The sequence below is a fragment of the Heteronotia binoei genome, chromosome 5 (assembly GCF_032191835.1).
Source record: "Heteronotia binoei isolate CCM8104 ecotype False Entrance Well chromosome 5, APGP_CSIRO_Hbin_v1, whole genome shotgun sequence".
NCBI classification, from domain to species: domain Eukaryota; kingdom Metazoa; phylum Chordata; class Lepidosauria; order Squamata; family Gekkonidae; genus Heteronotia; species Heteronotia binoei.
Window position 1 is genome coordinate 135,014,149 of NC_083227.1, and position 24,244 is coordinate 135,038,392.

The window sequence follows — 24,244 nt, forward strand, 5'->3', positions numbered from 1 at the left end:
CCTCAAATGGTGTGGGGTCAGGATTCTTGAAGCCTTTCTTCAGGAAGTGTCCAACTTGCAAGCTAAGATTCTCCTCTGCAGCCCTGCTTTCCATGCATCTGCTTATAGAGGTGAGGTGGGTAACAACTAGAAGCTCTGTTGGAAAGCTACAGTGAATCCATTTGCAATCCACATACATTGTACACTTGATTTTTCTTAATAGATGCGGTAATTCTCATGTTACATTCAACACATGTACAGCTGAATGTGTATTGAAACCACACATATATCCAGGTACCAGTCCCTAGTTTCATTTGTAAATTGAATGCACATTGGCTGTAACTTTTAAACAGGGCTAGTGACAGGATTCTTTTATTGGTGACATCTTGCCTTTTGAATGCCCTCCCCCTTGAAGCTCATCTAACACATTTCTTATTGTCTTAGGCACCAAACTAAAACATTTTTTTTCAAACCCAGAGTTTTAACTGAAGGAGTCCCTAAGGTCAAGAGCTTAGGCGTGCTTCTTGAGTCCTCCCTTACAATGGAGGCCCAGATAGAAGCCACTGTTAGATCTGCCTTTTTTCATCTTCGGCAAGCGCGGCAGCTGCCCCCTTACCTGGAGCGCAACGACTTAGCGACGGTAATCCATGCTACGGTCACCTCAAGAATAGATCACTGTAATGCTCTCTACATGGGGCTACCCTTGCTGCTAACCCGGAGACTAGAACTAGTGCAGAACGCTGCGGCACGGCTGTTAATGGGGCTGCCGCGACGGGAGCACATTCAGCCAGTGCTGAGAGAGCTGCACTGGTTGCCTGTTGTGTTCCGAGTTCGCTTCAAGGTGTTGGTATTAACCTTTAAAGCTCTCTATGGTCAGGAACCTGCCTATCTAGGGGACCGCCTTTCCCCATATATCCCCCAGAGAGCACTGCGATCAGGGACAAAAAATCTGTTGTCTGCCCCTGGCCCAAAAGAAGCCAGGCTATGTATGAACTGTATGATGAGATCCAGGGCTTTTTCGGTGGCAGCACCAGAACTTTGGAACACCCTCCCAGAAGCTATAAGGGCCCTGCAGGATTTGTCTGTGTTCCGCAGGGCCTGTAAGACCGAATTGTTTAAACAGGCTTTTGCGGTTTGATTGAAAAAGGGCTGCCACCGGACATCCTACAGAATGCTGGCGATCATAGTTGAGAAGTCAATACTGCCTATACTGGACTGAAATAGCGCTATAGAATGGTTTTAAAGTTGATATATGTAAACTATGGTTTTATATGTTTTATTGGATTGATTGTTTTTATGATGTTGTAAGCCGCCCTGAGTCCGCTTGCGGAGAGGGCGGGATATAAATGGAAAGTAATAAACAATAAATAAATAAATAAATACATTTTTGGCTACTTAATGTTGGTTTATACAAGAAGGATCTCAATGTCCCGGACAACCATGACAGTGAAATCGATGACCTTGAGCCAGACATCCTGGAGTGTGAAGTCAAATGGGCTTTAGAAAGCATTACTAACAACAAAGCAAGCAGAGATGATGGTATCTCAGTTGAGCTATCCAAAGTCCTAAAAGACAGTGCTGTTAAAGTGATGCACACATTATGACAACAAATTTGGAAAACACAACAGTGGCCACAGGATTGGAAAAGATCAGTTTATATTCCAATCCCAAAGAAGGGTAATGTCAAGGAATGTTCAAACTATCGCACCACTGCACTCATTTCACATGCCAGCAAGGTCATGTTAAAGATCTTACAAGCTAGGCTTCAGCAGTATGTAGATCGGGAACTACCAGAAGTTCAAGCTGGGTTTCGGAGAGGTAGAGGAACTAGAGATCAAATTGCCAACATTTGATGGATTATGGAGAAAGCACAGGAGTATCAGAAAAATGTCTATTTCTGCTTCATTGACTATGCTAAAGCCTTTGATTGTGTGGATCACAACAAACTGTGGCAAGTCCTTAAAGAGATGGGAGTACCAGACCACCTCACATGTCTCCTGAGAAACCTGTATAAGGGTCAAGAAGCAATTGTCAGAATGGGATATGGAACAACTGATTGGTTTAGAATAGGAAAAGGGAGTTCAACAAGGATGTATATTGTCACCTTGCTTATTTAATTTATATGCAGAGTACATCATGCGGAATGCTGGCCTGGATGAAGCACAAGCCGGAATTAAGATTGCCGGGAAAAACATCAACCACCTCAGATATGCAGATGACACTACTCTAATGGCAGAAAGTGAGGAGGACCTAAAGAACCTCTTGTTGAGGGTGAAAGAGGAGAGCACAAAAGTAGGCTTGAAACTCAACATCAAAAAAACTAAGATCATGGCATCTGGCCCCATCACACCTTGGCAAATAGAAGGGGAAGACATGGAAGTAGCGACAGACTTCACATTTCTGGGATCTAAGATCACTGTAGATGGTGACTGCAGCTATGAAATTAAAATATGTTTGTTCCTTGGGAGGACAGCTATGGCAAACCTGGGCAGTATAATAAAAAGTAGAGACATTACCCTGCCAACAAAAGTCCGTACAGTCAAAGCGATGGTATTGCCAGTAGTAATGTATGGCTGTGAGAGCTGGGCCATAAAGAAGGCCGAGCGCATTAGAATAGATGCTTTTGAGATGTGGTGCTGGAGAAGACTATTGAGAGTCCCTTGGACTGCAGGAAGATCAAATCAGTCAGTCCTAAGGGAAATCAACCCAGACTGTTCTGTGGAAGGTCAGATGCTGAAGCTGAAATACTTTGGCCACCAAATGAGAAGGGAGCACTCCCTGAAGAAGATCCTGATGCTAGGAAAAACAGGGCAAAAGAAGAAGGGGATGGCAAAAGATGAGATGGCTGGACAGTGTTACTGATGTAACAAACACAAATTGGAGCAGACTTTGGAGGATGGTGGAAGACAGGAGGGCCTGGCGTGACTTTGTCCATGAGGTCGCAAAGAGTCGGATTCGACTGTGCGACTGAACGACAAATGTTGCTTTTAATGGCTTTAGTGTTGATAACATTATGATAGCTTTTATGTGTTGTTTTGTAAAATAAAATGTTTTGAATTTATTGTATTACATTGTCAGCCACCTTGACCAGGTTTCTGGAGGGATGCCACATAGATGTTGTAAACAAGCAAACAACGAAAGTTATTTGCAAAGGCCTGGAATTTCTTCTTTGTCCTTCCAGCATTGCTGTTCTTGTTGCATTTCTCTTAAATCAGTTATGACTTGATCTCTTAAATCAATTAAGATAATTTATATTCTTTTAAATAAATGGTGCGACACACACAGAGCTTTTCTTCACACAGAGTTTGGTGTAGTGGTTAAGTGTGCAGACTCTTATCTGGGAAAACCGGGTTTGATTCCCCACTCCTCCACTTGCACCTGCTGGCATGGCCTTGGGTCAGCCATAGCTCTGGCAGAGGTTGTCCTTGAAAGGGCAGCTGCTGTGAGAGCCCTCTAAGCCCCACCCACCTCACAGGGTGTCTGTTGTGGGGGAGGAAGGTAAAAGGAGATTGTGAGCCGCTCTGAGACTCTTCGGAGTGGAGGGTGGGATATAAATCCAATATCTTCTTCTTCTTCTTCTTCTGTGAGAACACAGTGGAATGAAGTTCTGGAACCTCTGTGGAAACAAAATTCTAAAAAAATGTCAACAAGTTCATGAGGGGCACCTGTGTATTTCTCCTTCACTTCTCTCAAGAGTTCCAGCACCTCTTTTTCCAGACAAAAAGCCCTGGGCAATGTACTAAAAGGTAGCAGATGGTATTTACTTTTGTGTACTTCATGAAGATCTAGATGGGTAGCCATGAGTCTGTAGCTGTAGCAAAGAGCAAGGGTCTTGTGGCACCTTAAGGGCTAACAAAATTCACGAGCCTTTCATGAATCGTTGTTCACCTCTCCAGCTTTCATGAGTCACTGCTCACTTCTTCAGATACTCAGTATCTGAAGAAGTGAGCAGGGACTCACGAAAGCTCATACCCTGCCAAAATTTTGTTAATCTTTTAAGTTGCTGCTGGATTCTTGCTCTTTTCTTCTGCTTCATAAAGATCTGTTCCAGAGAAACATTACAAAGGTTTGCTGGGATTTGGTGTGCGTGGGGGTGTATTTTGCAAAAACAACGAAGTAGTCTAGCATGAACCAAAGGTAGTTGCTGGTTGAAATAGTAGTCATGCTCAGCCAATCTTCCTGTGATCTGCAGGGCCAATCACAAGGCTGGAAGATTCTTAAAATGTCTGAAGCTGAATTTCTGTTATTAATGGCAACCATACAAATGTTAGATGGCCATTCGTCACTTTAAAAAAATCCAGTGAAAGAGCATGATGGCTATCTTATGATCATTATTCCTGTTTATAGAAGTGGCCCAAATTTCATCTCTGCTATGAGAAAGTGCAGTTTTGTTGTTATTTTCTTTGGCTTCTGACCAGCATGGATGACAATTTATATATTTGATGTTTGTTTTGAATATCAGATTACACTATGTTACTTTTAAATAGTTTTTTATTGTTATGGAATGAGGCAGAAAAACATGTTTTCTTATGAAGTTGGTCTAGTTCTAAGGGGCATGATATGACTTGTGTCTTTGTTTGATGTGAAATAGCAACGTTATGCTTTTTAATTCAGAAGTTCTTTAATATAGCTTTGGTTGTAGTTCTCATAATAGTTCTCTTAATTCTTTTATAATAGAACAACAGCGGGTCAAGACAGATGTGCATGTTAAAGGATAGTTGGTGGTTTCAATGAAATGGTATTGAAACTCACTGGGTAAAATTGGGCCATTCACTGTTTTCCTCAGCTTAAATTATCTCACAGGCTTGGTGTGATGGTAAAATGGATGGGAGACACACAGAAATACATTGCCCTGAACTCCTTGGAGGAAGGGAAGGACAAAACATGTGTTCTCAAACCACTTCTGACACACGCTCTCTTAAGTGAAAGAGATGTAGCGGCCACTTAGGTTAACAATACTGTTCACATTAGAATTAGTGATGGCTGAACCTCCCCATCATTTTTATTTGGAATGACCTCAGCTCAAATGAATTATTTTCCCCAAATAAACATTCTGAAGTTGGGCTGCACTGAGGTTAGCATGGCATCATCAGGAATGCCACAAAGCTCTGTACTCTCCTGTGTCACCTGCCAAACCTCTTTAGGTCCCAAGTCAAACCCACTGTTTTCTTTTTCTGCAGAACATATCCGGTGACCAATGCTCCCTCTAAGCTGTGGAGTCTTGTGAGCAAAAATTCTGCTTTGTGAGCTATTGGCATTAAACTTGTGAGTTACTGCATAAATTAGTTTGCTCTGGAGTCATTTTTCCTGAACTAAGGCAAAAATGAGTGAGCCAGAGACTAAAAAACTGAGCTAGCTTGCACTAACTCAGCTTAGAGGTAACCATGCCAACAATGGCTGGAGCCTTCCTTATTGCTGAGAATACTACCACAGTAGCATCCTGGACACCAAGGCTGCTGGGAAACTTCTCAAGACCACTGAGGTCTTATTAACTATGCAGGAGCTTTGGGAAACTACATTTCCTAGAATATACTGGGGATGTTGCCAAGCATACTCATGACAGTTTATTGGATACAGAACTCTTGGGAAACAGAGGTTTTTAGCTGTGGAAAAATACATCTCCTGGGAGTCATGGCATCTGTAGCGTTGGTGGTGTGGCATTCTATAACAGGATGAAGCCACTGGCACCTTCCCTCTACTGCCAAATAAGCTTGAGTGCAAAAGAACAGGGTTTTCTGCATCAGTGCTAAGTGCCCATGATCTTTACGAGCAGAATCTGGACTTAGAATGTATTTAGGCTTGGCTCATTATGGCCTTGGAAAACTCAAACTGGAGGAGTTAATTCCCATCCTACCCCCCCCCCCCCCATTTAAAAATGTGCCATCATCACTAATTAGAAGCAGCAAGACTCTGAAGACTTTCTTCCTTTCTGCTCCAAGTATCCAAACAAATACACTAGCATGACAGAAGCCCATACTCCAAAGGTAAAGTCTATCACAAAATTTAATATGCCTCTCAAGACAATTACTCCTGTTTAAAAAATATTTGGCAGATCAGAGCAAATGGAAATTTTATTTCTGGTTGTAAATAGTGTGGTTAGGACTTGGAAGGCCACATGATCAAACCAACTTTATATTATCAACTATATATCTTTTAATTGGGAGTGGTTTACAGATGTGGCATTTCTCCATCTGCAAGGAAGCCATACAATAACTGTCTGGATTCTTGAAATCCTGGAGTTTCTTGGCTGCCTGTAGTAATGCCCAGTGCTAAACAATATGACCCAATAATCTTTTTTGTGTTTACCTAGCTGGAGCGGAAATTGTTAGTTCTCCCATATTTGGTCCTATTCCTCCTGTGATGTTTGTTTTCTGTCTCATTATTCTTAGATGTTTTCTCATGCCATTCTATTTCTTTGTATATACCTCTATTATATTATTCCAAGTGCTATCTTGTGAAGTTGCTTCCCAGCACTCTATGAATTCACAGCAACTGTCTTCCTAGCATCTGATTTAGACTACTCATTTTTTCAACTGTAAAATAAGCTGTAAGTATTAGAATAATGATAAATCTTATCACTGTTTTGTGCCAATAATTGTTGGAGACCTGATCTCTATGCCAAATTTTGGGCTATGAGCAAGCAATTGCAGAGGTCTCTATGGAGTTAAAAACCTTTTTATATGAACCCACACATTATTTAAAAAGATCGATCATATCAAATTTCATGTTGATTACTCAATTGGTTGTAGAGATGTTGGCCACTATCCAATGCAGAATTAAGCTATGTTTAATTGATTCCAACAGACTGCAGCCATATTGGACTAGGGCTATTGAATTCGGTTTATGTTGGGTTAAGGCTGGAGAGTACTCAAGTCATGAGGCTGTGCATACTTAGATTTGCTGAAATCACTGGAAATTAGTTCGGTGTGAGCTTAAGATAAGCTGCCTTTATATATACAACACACCCACAACTATATGTGCATAACTAGTATATTATTAATATGTATCTACATGCCAGGTTGCTTTTGCCATTTATGAGAAGTTGCCATTATACTTTTTTACCTTGCAAGTCAAAAGGCATACAAAAGAAGATCCAACTTTTTTCTCTCCTGTTGTTCCATCTGGCCTATCTTATGAGCTGTTGTGCAATAAAAGCTTTCTGTATCATGAGAAATGCTTGGGAAGCTGTTTTGGGTAAAAATGAGAGCAAGCGAATGAATTCTTGAAAACTTTTTTCTGATAGAGTGGCAAGAGGTTCGATTCCAGCCCTTAACAAGATGAGGCCCCTGTGAATATTTGTTGTTGGTTTGGACACAGGCTGATCCAGATTTCAGTGGCCAGGGGGGCTTTGAAAGGAATAATCCATAATGCATTATTGCTGTCCTGTATTATCTACCAGGTCCCAGTTGGCATCCTCTTCCTGAGGGAGTCTCTGTTGAGGGCACTCAGCATTGAGAAGGGTATTACTTCAGTTTCTGCTCACTACTTTTCACAGACATAGTAATAACAAAGGTAAAAGTGGTACTGATCCAGGAAAATGACTCTCTAATCTTCCCACAATGGAGAGACTATAGCAATAATTCAAATAGCATCCTGTAAGAACACAACTTAGAGGATACCATATAAGAAGCAGGAAAGAGGGATGAATGCTGAGGGGAATCAAGGTGTGGGGTGTGTGGATCTGCCTTTCTCTCCATAACCCAATCCCTGTTGTAGAGGCAGTATTGGCAATTTAGTTAGCATTTCTGCTCTTCTATGGATTTGCAGCACCATCACAGCTTAGCTATTATAGCATTAAAATATAATTACACCCTTAATTTTGATAGAAACTAATTGCCATTGCATAGATGCTAACAAATCTAATGCTGTCTGTCATCAAGGATTTATAGGGGAATGAAAAGATGACTCCTTTTGACACTGAGGTGAATTAGCCTATTGAGCATTCAATATTCAGGCAGAAGTGCACAGAAAACACGGCTTTATTGACTGCATTTGCCAACACATTGAAGAATGCAAAGGTTTTTTTCATAAGCAAATGGGCCATGGTCCCAATGTGTATTAAAGCATACACTGAATCCAAACATGATGAAAATTATGGCAGACAGACCTATTCCAAGGCAACACAAACAGCATGCATAATACAGCTTTCACACAGAACAACTCTGATACATTATATTGCTTTAAGGATTAACTAACATGGAAAATGTACAAAAAGGAGAAACAGGTTTTTGCATTAATGAAAAATACATTTTTTCTCTACAAAGGAATTTCTAATACAAGAAAATAAATATTGCAACATAAGCCAAAAATAATTTAAAATTGCTCTTTTCAATATATTTTTCAATATTTCTCTTTTATATTAACAAATGGCACATCACTTTCTTTGAAACAAAGAAAACAGAAGGGCTTTGCCTCCTGTGACATTCATATCGTTTCCTGCAATTGATATGGAACGGGCCTGTTTTGTGTCTGTGTGGAATGGAACAAAGTATACAAGTGTTTCCTTAAAGAACAACCAAATTAACACACCTACTGAGAAACAGGAAATGGAGTCTTTTTGTCTGACAAAAAAGAGAACAAGTAGAATTGGATTTTCCCCTTTTCCTTATGAAAAAATGGCTAATTCTCCAATTGTGCTTTGAGGAAAAGCATTGCTAGATGTTTGTTTTTAAATAATACACAATGATGTATGCAAGATGCAAAATATTCCACATACTAAGCTGTTCCAGAAAAACTAGGAAGGGAAACTAAGACTGATTCCCCAATAGCCTTGTCCTGGTCTTGCGCTCCTCTTCTCCATGGCGCTTCCATTTGATTTCACACAAGCTGCAGCAGAGCTGTGACTCACCCACCTCTTTCCCTCGGCAAGCAGAAACCAGTTTTCAGAGGATCTTGCTTTCCGTGGGAAAGAGGTGGGGCGAGTTGCAGCCCCCACGGCAGCTTGTGTGAAATCAGATGGACGCAGCATGGAGAAGAGTAGCATGAGACCGAGACAAGGCAAGTGGGGAATTGGCCTAAGAGTGCCATTCAAAGCAGAGTTATATCCTTCCAAGCCCACTGAGTACAATGGACTTTAGAAGGGAACAAGCCTGCTCACGAAGGCACTGCATGTGTAAGAAAATCTGAAGTGTTTATTGGAAATTCCATCCAATACTAACATTTTGAAAAAGTTTGATTCTTGCTGACAAACCAAAAAAGAAGTACTATTGTCATATTTATAATAAATGAGCATGATGATGCTTTTCCAAAAGAATGGATTCCCCTTTTACAGTGCATATGTGAATGCTTGACACATCACGTTAAAAGACATTTCTTTAATAAAATAGACTTTATACTTTTTCCTCTCTGTTCATCTCAAAATACATTTGCAGTGCATCAAAAATATCTTCCATATATATTTTCCCTTTTATGCAAATCCTTTTTGTTGGTTCAGTATTGAAAAAAAAGTGGGCACTAAACAGAAAAGGAAGAATGGAGTGTTTCTTTAACCGACTAGCCTGGGATGCAGGTGGCTACTGGCTGAGCAAGAATGACCCTCGGGGGTCACAGTGGACCTACTGGAGACAATATAAAGGATTCAGTGTTGGAATTGATTTAGGGCAAAGTCAGAGCTTAATCTTCATTGTCAGAAAACATTCACCTTCATGGGATACTGTATAGCTCCAGAGACTATAAATGGCCCCAAGGCACTCATAGGCCTTTATCATATCTGTAGAATTCTTTTGTCAACCTTAAGAACATATCCAAGCAAATGAAGAATCTAAAGCCACAGATGGCTCAGCAAATTTGGTAAAAATATTCTTTTTCCACCAAAGCCACAAGGGTAAAAAGTAGTATGCATCCTTCTCTACAAGGGATGCAATAAATATACGTTGTTACACAGCCAATTAAACATTCTAGATAGGGAAAATGTTGGATTCTTCTTTCTTAGTCATTCTAGTGAACATTTCTATTTCTCTCCCATATTCTCATTCTCCATGCAATGAAACCCTTTTTATGTTCTCAGGCTGCAAAATCATGATAGTCCAAGTAAGCAGGGCTTTGCTCACTTTTGGGGAGTACTTTAGGTGTGCAATTCCACAGCTGGTATGGAGCTTTCCGTAAGACTTTCAGTAAAGTGCCCAATGAATGTCCTGAAGCTGTGAGATCAGTGTGAAATATCTGTTCATTTGTTTTTGGATTGCAATTACATCTTACTCAAAATATGCTAGAGTTATCTCACAGTGCTACATGTGATCCAGGGTTTCTTTTTAAAAAGGTGTTGCTTTAGTTTGGTTGTTCTTTAACGTCTGTACATTTTGCTGACATACTGGCTAAGCAAGCACGTAATGTAGTAGCTCATGAATGAAACTGTGTATAGTGACATTTCTGGATTCCCCCCCTGTTTTTATTTTTAGCTATAGTTGAACTGAAGCACACGGAAGCAAGATCCATTAAAAGCATATTGATTATTTGTATGACATAACTAGGATATTGTAGCTAAAGCCTAGCAAGCTTGATAAGATAAAACTAAGTCCTATTTACTGTATTTAACATTATCAGAACATACCAAGCCTTGGTGAAGGAGCAGAATTTGCTCACTGACCCATTAAAAGGTTAGTCTAATTTTGAACTGTTCCATTTTCAAGTCAGATTGCTTTTGGGGAAAAGCATTTTTTGCAAATAAAACATCATGGATCAGTAAAACACTGACAAGAATTTAGCTCCTGATTTTGGTTTCTTTTCAGAATAAAGGTTCTCCAAGTTGTTGCTTAATTGGAGCGATGGTAAAGACTTTGGAAGGCTTGTAAAATGACTGACTCAAAAGGGAAAAAACAACAACCCAACAGCCAATTTCTGGCATCAGAGAACAAGAACCCGATATTGCTCAGACTGGAATGAGCAAAGAGCATCAGAAATCAAAATGCTGGGATATGGTCCAAATGAGAAAAGCATCATCTTCAGCAAGCTTGCAACCTAACGCCTCAGCTGTGTCATGAATGTGTTTTTTAGTCCTTATAGCTTAACAGCTTCCATTCATTTTTCTTCTCCAAATGACAAGTTTCCGGTTTCTGGCTGTGCTATTTTATTGTCAAAATATTCTTTGGCATCCATAAAGTAATTTCACGGATTCATCTGAACAACTGCAAGATCTTCATCTTCCCCCAGTTTGAAAATGATGGGTCAACAAGAAGAAGTGTCCCAGTAATTTTTTTTTTAAGTTACACGTCACCACCACCAACAAAAAAAGTTTTTGTGAACTTCACTTTTCTTTTTGTTTTTATTCCCTGAGCTCACACTGGGGTCACTCCCATAAAGCATGAAGGAAATCTTTAACTGTGACCTTTGAAGCCATAACGAAAATAATGGTGTAACTGAGTGCAAACATAGAAATTTTCATCATAGGTAACATGGGCTTTGAACAACACTTAAGGCTTCATAGAAACAATGTATGCACAATGATATTGTAATATTTAGAATGTTAACTTCTGTGAATCACCCTCCTTTGATGAGTTGATGGCTTTGCTACTAGGAAGGATGGGAAGGGGAGAAAAAGCCCATCCATTTAGTTACAGTGTTTAGACAAAAAGAAAGAAAATGGTAAAGAGAAGGAGGTTCAACTGCCTTCAAATTATGTTGTATTCCGACTCTGCAGCCAAATGTCCACTTCTGTAAAGAGGAAGTTTACACGTTCAGCTCCCTGCATAGGCAAGTGACAATTTGGCTCTATTTTGCAGACTTGAGCTCTTTTGCAAGGCTGGGAATAAAAGCCGTTTGATTCAGAACAAACACAGGAAAACACATCTTTGAGTAAGTTTCTCTTCTCTGATTAATGAAATCATGTCTTCCCTTTCTGATCTCCATTTTGGCCCATGTGTTTTGGTAAAAGGCTACTGCCATCAACCTGAGTAAATTATGGAAATTTCTTCAGACAACTGAAGGTTAGGTTATACCAATAAATAATACCAAAAGTTACTCAGGAAGGACACTGATAAAAGAGCAGAGCAGCTTTAACACAGATATGTATTTCTTCTCTATCTACTGAGAGGCTTGGATGAGTGTTTTATAGTGCTGCCCAGCGGACTGCTGGAGCGACTGGGCTAAGTCTTGGTTCTTGGCCCCTTGGACGGACTCTGATCAAACTGGAGAGGTGAGAAAGAAAAATCAAGGATTTAATAGACCATAAATACAATGTTGTATTCCTCCACCCATTAAGTGCTTTCTTCAAATAAGCTTGTTGTGCTTCTTTAAAAAATAATCGCTTATTTTACTTCATAGTTGTATGCGCACAGACATGCACGCTGACAAATTCTGCACACGTGTGCATACACACAGACACACGCACAAAAACATATATATTTACTTTTCTATTAAATTCTGTGTATATAGTTGGCTACCGTAGTAGTCCTCCCATTCTACAATCTGCCAAAGAGAGGCAATAACACCAGGCAGACCATGAAATCTACTTGCTTAGTTTAAATAATGCCCATAAAACTGTCATCCCTACATGAACAATAGATACTGGCAATCTCAGACCTTCTCATTAAAATGCTAGGATGTCCTGTTCACTACCAGCAAGCACAAGTTCCTAGTAATGCACATGCTTGCGTTTCATTTAACCAGGATATGCAGGTCTTGACTAAGAACGGCTAGCTACTGTTACAGTATATATACTCTAAAGTCAATGAAGCTTTTAGCTGTTTCTCAGGCATATAGAGAAGAGGAAAAACAACAGTGCTCATTTCAAAACTATATATACAAATTAAAACAAAATAAAACTAAACAAATTCTCAGTTATGATACCAGGAAGAAAGGGGGACATGGCAGTTAAAACTTGATATAGGCCTCAATGAACTGTTGCAACTGGTCTATCTGGTGTATTAGGATGCCAAAATACTCATTCTGAAATTATCCTCATTTCCTGAATCTAACTGGCTACAGTGCCCTCTGCCACTACTGGATTCTGTGTCGGAGTCACTCATTTCTGCATCTGAAAAATAGCCATCAGTCTCATTGTCAAAAGGGTGTAAGATCACCTTTGATCTTTCATTTCCTGGAGGTCCATTAACCATGTCAGCTTTCTCATTCTGTGATCTTCGAATCCCTCTGCCTTGTTTTGGTAATTTGAACCTCACTACTGTTTTCGGACTACCTACTGAATCAGGCACTTTAACCAGGGAGTTTGGATCCAATGGGAGACATTTCACTGGTTCCTCATCATTGCTTAGCTTACTGATCAGACCTTGGGAAGCTTGAGAATCCTTTGTTTTTGGAAGAGGAGGTGCAGGATGTGAACCCTTTTTAGATGTTTTTTTTGCTTCACACATCCCTTTGCGCTCTGGCTGAAGTCTGTCCATACCTTTCTCTGCCTTGTTTCTTAAATCATGGGATAAAGATTGTGTGGTGTCATCTGGCAAATAATTCACATTATTAGTCCACTGATTTGAATCATCCTCTTGGTGACTTTTGAAGATGGTATTCAAGCCATTTCTTGCAAGTTTTTTCTTAGTGTGTGTGCGCAGTTTACTTCTAGCTTTCTTTGCTGTTTCACTCTGCTTCAATGGGGACTTCAAGGAATGATCCATCATAAAACTTAACAAAGTTTCTTCATCTTGTAGAAGTTCCTCAGAGAGGCCAGGGGTGGTATTTTCATGGTGGCCATTGTTCAAAGACCACTCACTCATTGCCATGTTCTCTGTGGTAATCTGTACAGACTGAGCCAACCAGCTGTTGAAGAAGGTCCCATCAATGGGAAAGGAAGGTGGCAAACCTATAAATGGGAATACAAAGTACAAACTCCTTAAAAGTCAGAGTCTTTCATTATGGTTTTGCTTTAGATTTAGATACAGTTTTAAAGGGCAGGTAAATATCTATAGTGAAATAATCAAGCAGACAAGGAAGTTTGGAAAGACTAATTCAGGTGGCTAGCTGTGTTGGTCTGAAGTAACAGAACAAAATTCGAGTTCAGTGGCACCTTTAAGACCAACAAAGTTTTATTCAAGGTGCAAGCTCTCAAGTGCATGCACACTTCTTCAGATACAGTGAAAATGAAGTTACTGTTTCATACATATAGGTAGAAGGTGAGCAGCAAATTAGCATACAACATAATCAAAAGCTCCTAAGTAAGTTCAATAGTCATGGGGTAAAAGGACGACAAGTCCTCTTGTGCATCAAAAACTGGATAATTAATAGGAAACAGAATGAGTATAAATGTGCAATTTTCACAGTGGAGGGTGATAAGCAGTGGGGTGTCGCAGGGCTCAGTACTGGGTCCGATGTTTTTTTACTTGTTTATTAATTATTTAGAGTTGACAGTAAGCAGCGAAGTGGCTAAGTTTGTGGATGACGCTAAATTGTTCAGAGTGGTGAGGACTGTGAGGCACTCCAAAGGGATCTGTCAAGGCTGGGTGAGTGGGCGTCAACATAGCAAATGAGGTTCAATGTGGTCAAGTGCAAAGTAATGCACATTGAGGCCAAAAATCCTAAATATAAATAAACGTTAATGGGGTCCAAACTGGTGGAAACTGACCAAGAGAGAGATCTTGGAGTCATAGTAGATAACGCACTGAAAATGTTGAGACTGTGTGCAACTTCAATTAAAAAGGCCAACACTATGCTGGGGATTATTAGGAAGGGAATTGAAAACAAATCAGCCAGTATCATAATGCTCTTGTATAAATTGATGGTGCAGCTTCATTTGGAGTACTGTGTAGAATTCTGGTCACCACACCTCAAAAAAGATATTACAGCTTTGGGAAAAAGTCTAGAAAAGGGCAGCTAGAATGATTAAAGGGTTGGAACCTCTATAAAGAATGGTTAAAACGCTTGGGGCTCTTTAGCTTGGAGAAATGACGAGTGACATGATAAGAGGCTTAAAAGAGTATGCATGGGATAGAGAAGGTAAACAAAGAAGTACTTTTCTCCCTTCCCCACAATACAAGAACTCGTGGAAACTCAATGAAATTACTGAGCAGTTGGGTTAGAACAGATAAAAGGAAGTACATCTTCACCCAAAGAGTGATTAACATGTGGAATTCATTGCCACAGGAGGTGGTGCTTGGGGTTCTTTAGCTTGGGGAAATGACAAAAACAGGTTGCCTACCTGTAACTGATGATCTTCGAGTGGTCATCTGTGCTTCACACTCATGGGATGAAGCGCCAGCGCTGATCCCCGATCGGTAACTCCAAAGTCCGGGATTTTTCGATGCCCAACCCCGGTAGGCATGTGCAACAGCCCCAGTGCGCATGCCCACCCGGTAGGCGTGAATATTCCGCCAGTTCCTTTCTGCCGCCACCTATCAAAAGTACCAGCAGCAGAGGGGAAGGAAGGCTGGTAGTGTGAATGCACAGATGACCACTCGAAGATCATCAGTTACAGATAGGCAACCTGTTTATCTTCTTCGTGGTCTCTGTGCTTCACACTCATTGGAGATTAGCAAGCTAGGCTTACCAGGAGGAGGGAGCTGGCGGTTATGCAGAAGTAGCGGCTTGAAGGACCAGGGTACCCAGCTGTGCTCTGCGATGCTTCCAGACATCCAGGGCATAATGTCGCATGAAGACATGAGGAGATGCCCAGGTTGCAGCCAAGCACCCTTCAGAAACGCTGAGGACGCAGCCATAGCCCTAGTGGAATGCGCATGGAGTGGCCCTGGCAAGGGACACTTAGCCAACAGGCAGCAGAGTTTAATGGCTTCCATGATCTACTTAGAAAGCCTCTGTGCAAAGATCTTGAAGCCCAACCTAAGGGCCGCATAGGAGACAAATAAATTGGGATCCTTCCTAAATGGCTTGCTGCGATGCAGAAAAACAACAACAATGCCCTCTTAACATCCAAGGCGTGCAGACGTCTCTCTTCTGCAGAAGAAGGAGAAGGGTAAAAAATATGCAAAAACACTTCGAAATTGAGGTGGAAACTAGACACCACCTTAGGGAAGAACGAGATGTCCGGGGCCAAGGACACCCCATCGTCCTGAAAAGAAATGTATGGAGCATCACACCGCAGAGCCACTAGCTCACCTGCCCTCTTCCAGGCTAGAAGATGCAGCAGGCAGGTAGCCAAGGGTTCAAAGGGCTGCCTCGAGAGCCGGTCAAGGACCAGTGTCAGATCCCAAGCAGGAGGGGGAACATTAGACGGCGGGTGAAGCCACAGAAGACCCTTCGAAAAACATTTTGTATGCTGGTGTGTAAAAACAGATGCGCCATCCACAGGGTCATGATGAGCTGAAATGGCAGCCAGATATACTTGAATTAAGGAATGATTAAGTCCATCAAACACAAACTCAAGACCAGCAGAACGTGCATCAATACCCTTGTCACACAAAAAAGACAGGAACTTAGACTACTTTCCTGCATAGGAGCGGCGAGTTGACATCTTTCTACTGTTCAACATAACATGTTGCACTCTGTCAGAGAATTCTAGAAGCTGACCCTCCAAGCCGTCAATTTGAGGTGAGGGATGTCTTGGTGAAACAGGCAGCCACCTTGAGCCAAAAGGAGGTCTGGTTCCGAAGGAAACTTGCTGTGACACCCCCTTGCCATGGTTAGGAGGACAGGAAACCAAGACTGTCGAGGCCATCACAGAGCAACTAGGATGCACTCCAGACGCTTCTGGGCCAATTTGTGAGGCACTCTGGTGAGAAGAGGCAATGGTGGAAAAAGGTAGAGGAACTTGCCCGACCACGGAAGTAGAAGACCGTCCCCCCTCTGGAGCAGAATTGTTCACACTTCCGATTGTTTGCCATGGCAAAGACGTCTATTCTGGGATGACCCCACTCCCGGAACAGAGGTTCAAGGCATCTCCAGTTCATTTCCCATTTGTGATGGGAGTGCGCTCAAACATTGAGCTCCCCGGGCAGATGGGTGGTTACAGTGAAGGTCTGAGAAGCTATGCAGGTCTCCCAAAGCTGCATTGCCAACGCACACAGTCCCCCCTTGATGATTTATATAACTGACAACTGTCGTGTTGTCCAACATCACAGCTATGGTCTGACCGTAGATTATGGGTAGAAACGACCTCAAGGCCAGATGGACTGCCATGAGCTCTAAGAAATTGATATGATGGTGAGCCATTGGTGGGGGCCATGGGCCACCTATGTAGAGATCTCCAAGGTGTGCTCCCCATCCCCACAGCGATGCATCTGTTATAATTGTTAGTGAGGGGAGGGAGAGATGAAATGGAGCTCCTCCGCAAAGATTGGACTTCATCCTCCACCAATCCAGAGAGCGAAGCACAGCGAAGGAACCTGCAGAATCTTGGATGGGAGGTCTCTCACCGGATTGTAATTCCTGATGAACCAGAGCTGAAGGATTCGCATCCTCAGCCTCGCGAAGCGCAGAACATTGGTAGTAGCCGCCATGAGACCAAAGAGACGTTGGATCTGCAGAACAGAAGCGCATCTCACCGCCTGAAGGAGTTGAACCAGGGAGATGATATTCAACACTCGGGAATCTGGAAGAAATGCTAGGTGCTGGTTGGTGTCCAAAATCGCTCCTATAAACTGAACTCTTTGCGCTGGGATCAGGTGAGACTTTTTCTCGTTCACCAGAAGTCCTAGCGCACTCAAAAGGCTGAGAATCACTGGCAGATGCGCTCTGAGAGAAGCTTTGGACACAGCAACCACCAACCAATCGTCTATGTAGGGGGAAAGGATGATACCCTGGAGACAAGGGTAAGCCACCACAACAACCATGGTCTTTGTGAAGACCCTGGGGGCTGTAGAGAGCCCAAAAGGGAGCACCTGGTATTGAAAATCAGTGCGTCCCAATGGCAAACCGAAGAAACCTCCTGTGACTGGGGAGGATGCTGATGTGGAAATAGGCATCCTTCAAGTCCAGGGTAGTCATCCAATCTCCCTTGTTGATGAGTGGAAGAATGCTTTGTAGAGTCAGCATTCTGAACTTCTGATAAGCGATGAATTCATTCAGGCCCCTCAGATCCATGATCGGACGAAGACCACCATCCCGCTTGGGAACCGTGAAGTACCTGGGGTAGAACCCCTGACCCTTGAGATGATCGGGAACAGGTTCTATTGCTCACTTGCTGCACAGATTTTGAACTTCCTCCAGTAAAACCGCTGTAGGGTGTGTGATCACCAATCTGGAATAAGAAGGGAGCTGAACAAATTCTATCGCATAACTTCCTGTATGATGGACAAGACCCACTTGTCGGTGGTGATCTGCCGCCATGCTTGCAGAAATCGGTAGGGGCGGGTGGGCCCAGAGGAGGGGGGGGGAAGAACGGGGGCCCAGAGGAGGGGGGGGAAGAAAGTCAAAATCCCTGCTTAGGATTACTGCCAGCCTTAGACTTTTCCATGTGAGAGGAGAAAGGAGAAAACTTAGTCTTCCCTCCTGCAGCGAAGGAACTCTTGGCCTCATGCTGTCCCGTACGCGGCTTCCATGAACTCTCAGGGAATTTAGTGTGGTAGGGCTTCTTAGGCCATTGCTTGGACTATGGATGAGACTTGCCAGGGCGAGATGAAGATGAAGGTACTCCCAGATTACGAGACGTCTTAATGCTCTTGTCCATTTCTTGTAGGACCGCATCCGTAGTAGAGCTGAAGAGACCCTCACCTTCAAAAGGGAGATCCTCGACCCAGGATCTTGTGTCAAATTGGAGAGTGGTGGCCCGAAGTCAAGAATGACGACGCAACATAATGGCCGAGGTAAGCGTCTTAGCTGCAGTGTCCACCATATGTTTTGAAGCCTGCAGCTGTTGTTTTGCCAGGAGCATTCCCCCCCCCCCGGGCCTTTTTGGCCAACGTGTGCTTATCTTCAGGCAGAGAAGCTAGGAGCGGTGAGAGCTGTTCCCAGAGGGAATACTGGTATCTCGCCATGCAGGCAGAATAATCAGACATTTTAATTCCAAGCGTGCCCGCAGAATAAAAACACCTGCCAAAAGTATCAATCCTCTTCCCCTCTTTATTTGGAGGCGAGGCGTGGGTCTTCTTGGCCTTGGACGAAGACGACACTACTATAGAGTTGGGGCATGGATGGTTAAAGAGAAACTCGGCGCCCTGTTCCTGGATCCTATACATGTGATCCATATGCTTGGACGAGATAGGGGTTGAGGCAGACTTGAACCAAGGATCTTTGATAGCTTGCAAGATGACCTTAGTAATGGGAAGGGCTACCGCTGTGGAAGTGTCCTGCATAATGTCAAAGACTGTGTCGTCAATGACCAGTTGAGGCTGGACCACAGGCAAAGACAAGGAATGTGCCATTCTTTTAATAAGCTTCCCATAGGACTTCGCTTCTTCAGAAGGAGAGATTGGAAGATCCTTAGCTATTCTGGATTCTGGGGACGATCCCTTCTGCTGATGGCCCGACTGCTCTTTCCCATCGTCATCTGAGGTCGATGGCGATGAAGATATGCTTTCAGCCGATGGTAAACCTGGGGTGTCAACGGCAATCCTAGTCGAGGAGGTTTTCTCAACATCGGGATCACTGGAGCGTGCCGGCTTCCTGACCAACTTTGAGGTTGACGTTGGCATCGATGAACCTCGGCGACCTGGTGGAGAGTGTGCCGAGACTCTAGAGTGGTGTGAGGCCTCTGAGTGCTGATCCCAGTCTGGGTTCTGAGGAGGGTACGAAGGGTATGGCGAATGATAGGGATAGCCCCCAAAGGGATAAGCCCATGGTCGCGGGTCCCAGTTAGGCAGAGGATGAGGACGTCTAAAAGGGTCTGAAGGCTCCCCAAATCTCTCAGGCTTGATCAAGGGCATCATCGGTGTCGAGCAATCCCTCGGCTCTTCTAAGTCCGATGCCGAGCTAGGATCGCCGCCCTCCTTTGAGTCTGCTGACTGTTCTATAGGGTCGACCTCCTGGTTGGAGCTGGAAAGGGAAGTCTGCGGAACCTCCGTTGGACCTGAGGGGTTCTTCGGTCGAATCGGTGAAGCGAGGATTTTCTCCGGAGGCTCCCTCGAAATGATCGCTGGGTCCTTCGGTGGCGGAGAAAGGGTCTGCCTGTGCTGGTGCCTCTTTTTCTCCTTACGCTTCCTGGGCTCAGCAGAGCGAGAGTCCCGGGCCTCTTTGGCTTTCTTGGCCAGGGTCGATGGTTCCGACTGGGATGCCAAGCCTGAACGCTTGTGGGGGCGGTTGGCTCCTTGGAATGGTTGGGTCAGTTGGCTCGACGAAACCGGAACTGATATCGATGCCGGGGTGGCCATCAAAGTGCCGGTCAACGCTGATGTCAACATCTGCGGTGCAAGAGCCGATTTTACCAGCGCCACCGAAAGTCTTGCCGCTCGTTTTTTTCTCGTCTGCTTGGAAAATTTCGAGCAGAGATGACAAGATTCCACCCGATGACCTTCTCCAAGGCACAGCAAACAAAGAGAATGTCCACGGGATCTTGCTCCCACACTTAAGGCACCTCTTGAAAAAGCCCCAACGCTTTTCCATAAACAGGGATGGCGGGAGAAGAGCGGGGGGAAAAACCCCGAAGGGTTGAAACAACCAACTAATAGTCTCTAATATATATATATATATATATATATATATATATATATATATATATATATATATATATATATATATATATATATATATTAACAGGAACGAAGAAACAAAGAAAAATGAAGAGAACCCCGGAGAAGGAAAAGGTAGATAACTACCGACGGAAGTGACGAAAGAAAGTCTATCCAACATGGCAGTAAAGAAGGAACTGGCAGGATATTTGCGCCCACTGGGTGGGCATGCACACTGGGGCTGTCGTGCATGCCTACCGGGGTTGGGCAGTGAAAAATCCCAGACTTTGGAGTTACTGATCGGGTATCGGTGCTGGTGCTTCATTCCATGAGTGTGAAGCACAGAGACCACGAAGAAGATCTGAGCTGTGACATGATAGAACCTGCTTTGATGGGGAGGGCAGGATATAAATTGAATAAACCTAAACCTAAGATTATGCATGGGATGGAGAAAGAAGTACTTTTCTCCCTTTCTCACTGTACAAGAACTCATGGACACTCAATGAAATTGCTGAGCAGTCAGGTTAGAATGAATAAAAGAAAGTACTTCTTCATCCAAAGAGTGATTAACACATGGAATTCAACTGCCACAGGAGGTGGTAGCGGTTACAAGCATAGAAAGCTTCAAGATGGGATTGGATAAACATATGGAGCAGAGGTCCATGAGTGGCTATTAGCCACAGGGTATAGATTTAACTCTATGTCTGGGGCAGTGATGCTCTGTATTTTTGGTGCCGGGGGGTGGTGGTGTTAACAGTAGGAGGGCTTCTAGTGTCTTGGCTCCACTGATGGACCTCCTGATGGCACCTGGTTTTTTGGCCACTGTGTGACAGTGTTGGACTGGATGGGCCATTGGCCTGATCCAACATGGCTTCTCTTATGTTCTTATACTGAAGATGTTTAACAGATGCAAGAACCAAACAGGAATAACAAGCTTAGTTTATATGGTCACCATGTGTTTGGATATACTATGGGCTGGTGGGGGAAAAGATAATGAAACAAATAAATTTATCAAAATTGAAGATTTATGTGTAAATGTACCCTTCTTAATTGTGGAATGCTTAGAGTAATTAACTGAGATCCTGTTATGCTCCATCTGTCTTCTTTTAAGAATGGAGGTAATTAATAGCATCCTTTTCTTTAAGATGAGGTGACTGGTTGTGCAGTGTTATGTCTCCTCTGTCACCAGACCACTTGATGAAGCCAAGAAACAGATTAACAAAGCCAGAACAATACCCAGAGAAAGCCTGTTAGAAGCCAGGCCCAAAAGAGAAAATAACAGAACACTACTAGGAGTCACATAAAACTCTCAACTCAATACAGTCCAACACTGTTGGGAGTAACTGGTTAGTTAGTCCAGTATCCTGTATCAAACTTAGGAAAGTGTACCTTGGCTACATTCTACAGAAGTTTTTGTTCTCAGTATGCTGAAAGAGTGACAGATAGCGATGGGCACAAACCGAACCACAAATTGTAATTCGTTCCAAAAATGGCTGATTCATGGATTGTTCCAAACTGGTTTGTTTGATATCACTGCAACTGAACATGAAAGTGAACCAGCTTTTTTCTTGGTATGTTGTTTGGTCCATATTTGCTTCGTTTTTAGTGTGTAGCCAAGGTGCACTCTGCTAAGTGTGAGATGGGATACTGGCAGTGCCGGATTTATGTATAGGCCAAGTATGCTGAAGCCTAGGGCCTCTAAATCTAGGGGGCCTCCACAGCCCTGCCCCCTTTCAGTAGGCAGTCCCCCTCTCCCAAAATTGCAAACCCAAGACTTTATGCGAGGGCAGGGCAACTCGGGCCCAGCAGCTATGAGACTCAGGGCCAGCCAGTGGGGCCCAACTGGAAATTTTTTGTGGGGCCCCAGTTCACAGCCAAAGTCTGCAGAATCTTAGAGAGATAAATAAAATCCATCTAGATTGCCCTGTTGTGGAGGCCCCCTTAGGAGCAGCCTGTGGGGCCCAATTTGGCCAAATTGCTCCAACTGCCTTAAGGCTGGCCCTGATGAGACTGTACAGGGGTTGGACTAACAAGCCCTTCCCTTTCTAGGTCCCTGGTGCCACTATTCAGAGTAGAGACTCCAGGACTCCAGAGTCAGCAGCCCAGAGTCAACAACCAGCTGCACAGCCTTCTCCAGCTCAAGGGTCAGGTCAGTAGTGGTACATGCTGCACTTTAATCAGTGGGAGAGTGCAAGTGGGGGGCTAGCTGGGGCAGATAGACCAGGCAAGCAAGTTCTCCCAAGTCCCTTCCATTCCTTCCCTCCTCCTTGGCTTGAACAGAGCAAGCACATGTGACTGGCACTGGCCTCACCCCTCCCAGGCAGGGGAGTCTAACTTTCACACTTCACAGAGCCCTGTCGGTGCCTGCAGCATGCACCTGCAACCCCTTTCTCGGAACTTCTTGGATATGAAAAGAAATATTGATGGTGTCAATTGTCATGCCAATAAATCCAAACAACACTGCTTCATACATTAATAGCAGATTGTTTTAAAGCCATTGCAGAATCTAATCAAAGTTTTACATATTTATTTTATATAACATTTTTTGGTAGTTGGCTCTTTTAAATGGCTAGTATTGATTGTTGGATGGGAGCCTGGTGTTTGCTGCTGCTGAAATTATTAGATGAGAAATTATGGTTAATTATTAACCTATGTTTTTGCATTATTTTCAATCCTCCTAATTGCATGTGTTTTGGAGAAAATTATTTTTAATCCTTTTGGCAATTTCGGGAGTTTATAAACTTCTGAAAATGTTTAGATTGGAAAATGATGTGCTATAGGGTTGGCTTGTGGGATGAGACAGAATAGACTCCATGTTGTGTTTGCTCTAGTTTAGGTTGTTTAGTTTAGTTAAAATGGCCACCCACCCTGGGAAGTAGGGCTAAACTCCAGGGTAGGCCTACAAATCCCAGATGCCTCTATGCCAAAAAGTGCGGGAAAGCCAGGGGGTGGAGTCAGAAGATCTAAATGCTCCAGCCAACCGGGGGGGGGGGGGGACACATCCTGCAACCTAAGAGAGGCCAGGAGGTTCTTGCTGCAGATTACCCACAGGCAGAGAGAGGCCTTGGGGATCAGGGAAGGCTGCATTGAGAAGGGATCCTTGGGGGGATCCAGAACTACCTGTAGAAGGCAGGAGGCCAGGTGCAGATTGGTAACTGAACCTCATCCCGAGGGAAAATAAGTATAGAGATCAATTCAGGGACAGAGGAACTGTGTTTTGTCTTATTTTATTTGTGCCTGGTGGTGTTTCCTTTGTGTTTGATTTTAAAGCGCCTTTTTGTGTTTAAAATCCTGTTACTTGTAAATAGTCAATAAAATCTTTGTTGTTTAAAACCCAAGTCAGTTACTCTGACCACGGAGTCTCCCCCGCTCAGTCCACTTCCAGTGCCTTAAGAAGGATTCTGGCAGGGAAAAATGTGCAGGTGCCAACCCTCCAGGAGAAACCCAAAGTTAGGGGTTTTCATCTCCAAACCCCAGGAGTCAGCCAGAGGAGTCTCATTGCCCCTCAAGAAAGGCATAGGGAAGTCAATGAGTGGTGGCAGGTACTGAAGAGTGAGAGAAGCCCACCAAGGAGGTGGGAAGGAGAAGCAGGGCTCACGAGACACAAAGCAGCTAATCAGTCCCCCAAGGCTGAGGGTGGGCACCCGTTTCACCACAGTGGAAAACTGAACTCTGTAACCCTTCAGCAGCAACCATCTATACCTTGTGCCAATAGCCACTGATGGATCTCTGATCCATGTGTTTATCCAGTTTAAGATTAATTTTACTTTTTATTTTTAGATTCTAATGTGAGCATGAGTAAAAGATGTGAAAGTGGTGCCAGC

The 24,244-nt window shown here is 43.3% G+C and overlaps 1 protein-coding gene across 5 annotated transcripts in view; it reads right to left on the reverse strand.

The window, feature by feature from the left end:
* Positions 1-12,110: 12,110 nt before the first annotated feature.
* Positions 12,111-24,244, reverse strand: part of JADE2 (jade family PHD finger 2) — a 290,477-nt gene continuing 278,343 nt past the window's right edge. For all 5 annotated transcript variants that reach the window (XM_060240452.1, XM_060240456.1, XM_060240451.1 and 2 more), the window contains one exon: positions 12,111-13,729. In XM_060240452.1, the coding sequence (XP_060096435.1) occupies positions 12,840-13,729 (890 nt within the window). In that variant the 3' untranslated portion in view covers positions 12,111-12,839. The remainder of the gene's footprint in view (positions 13,730-24,244) is intronic.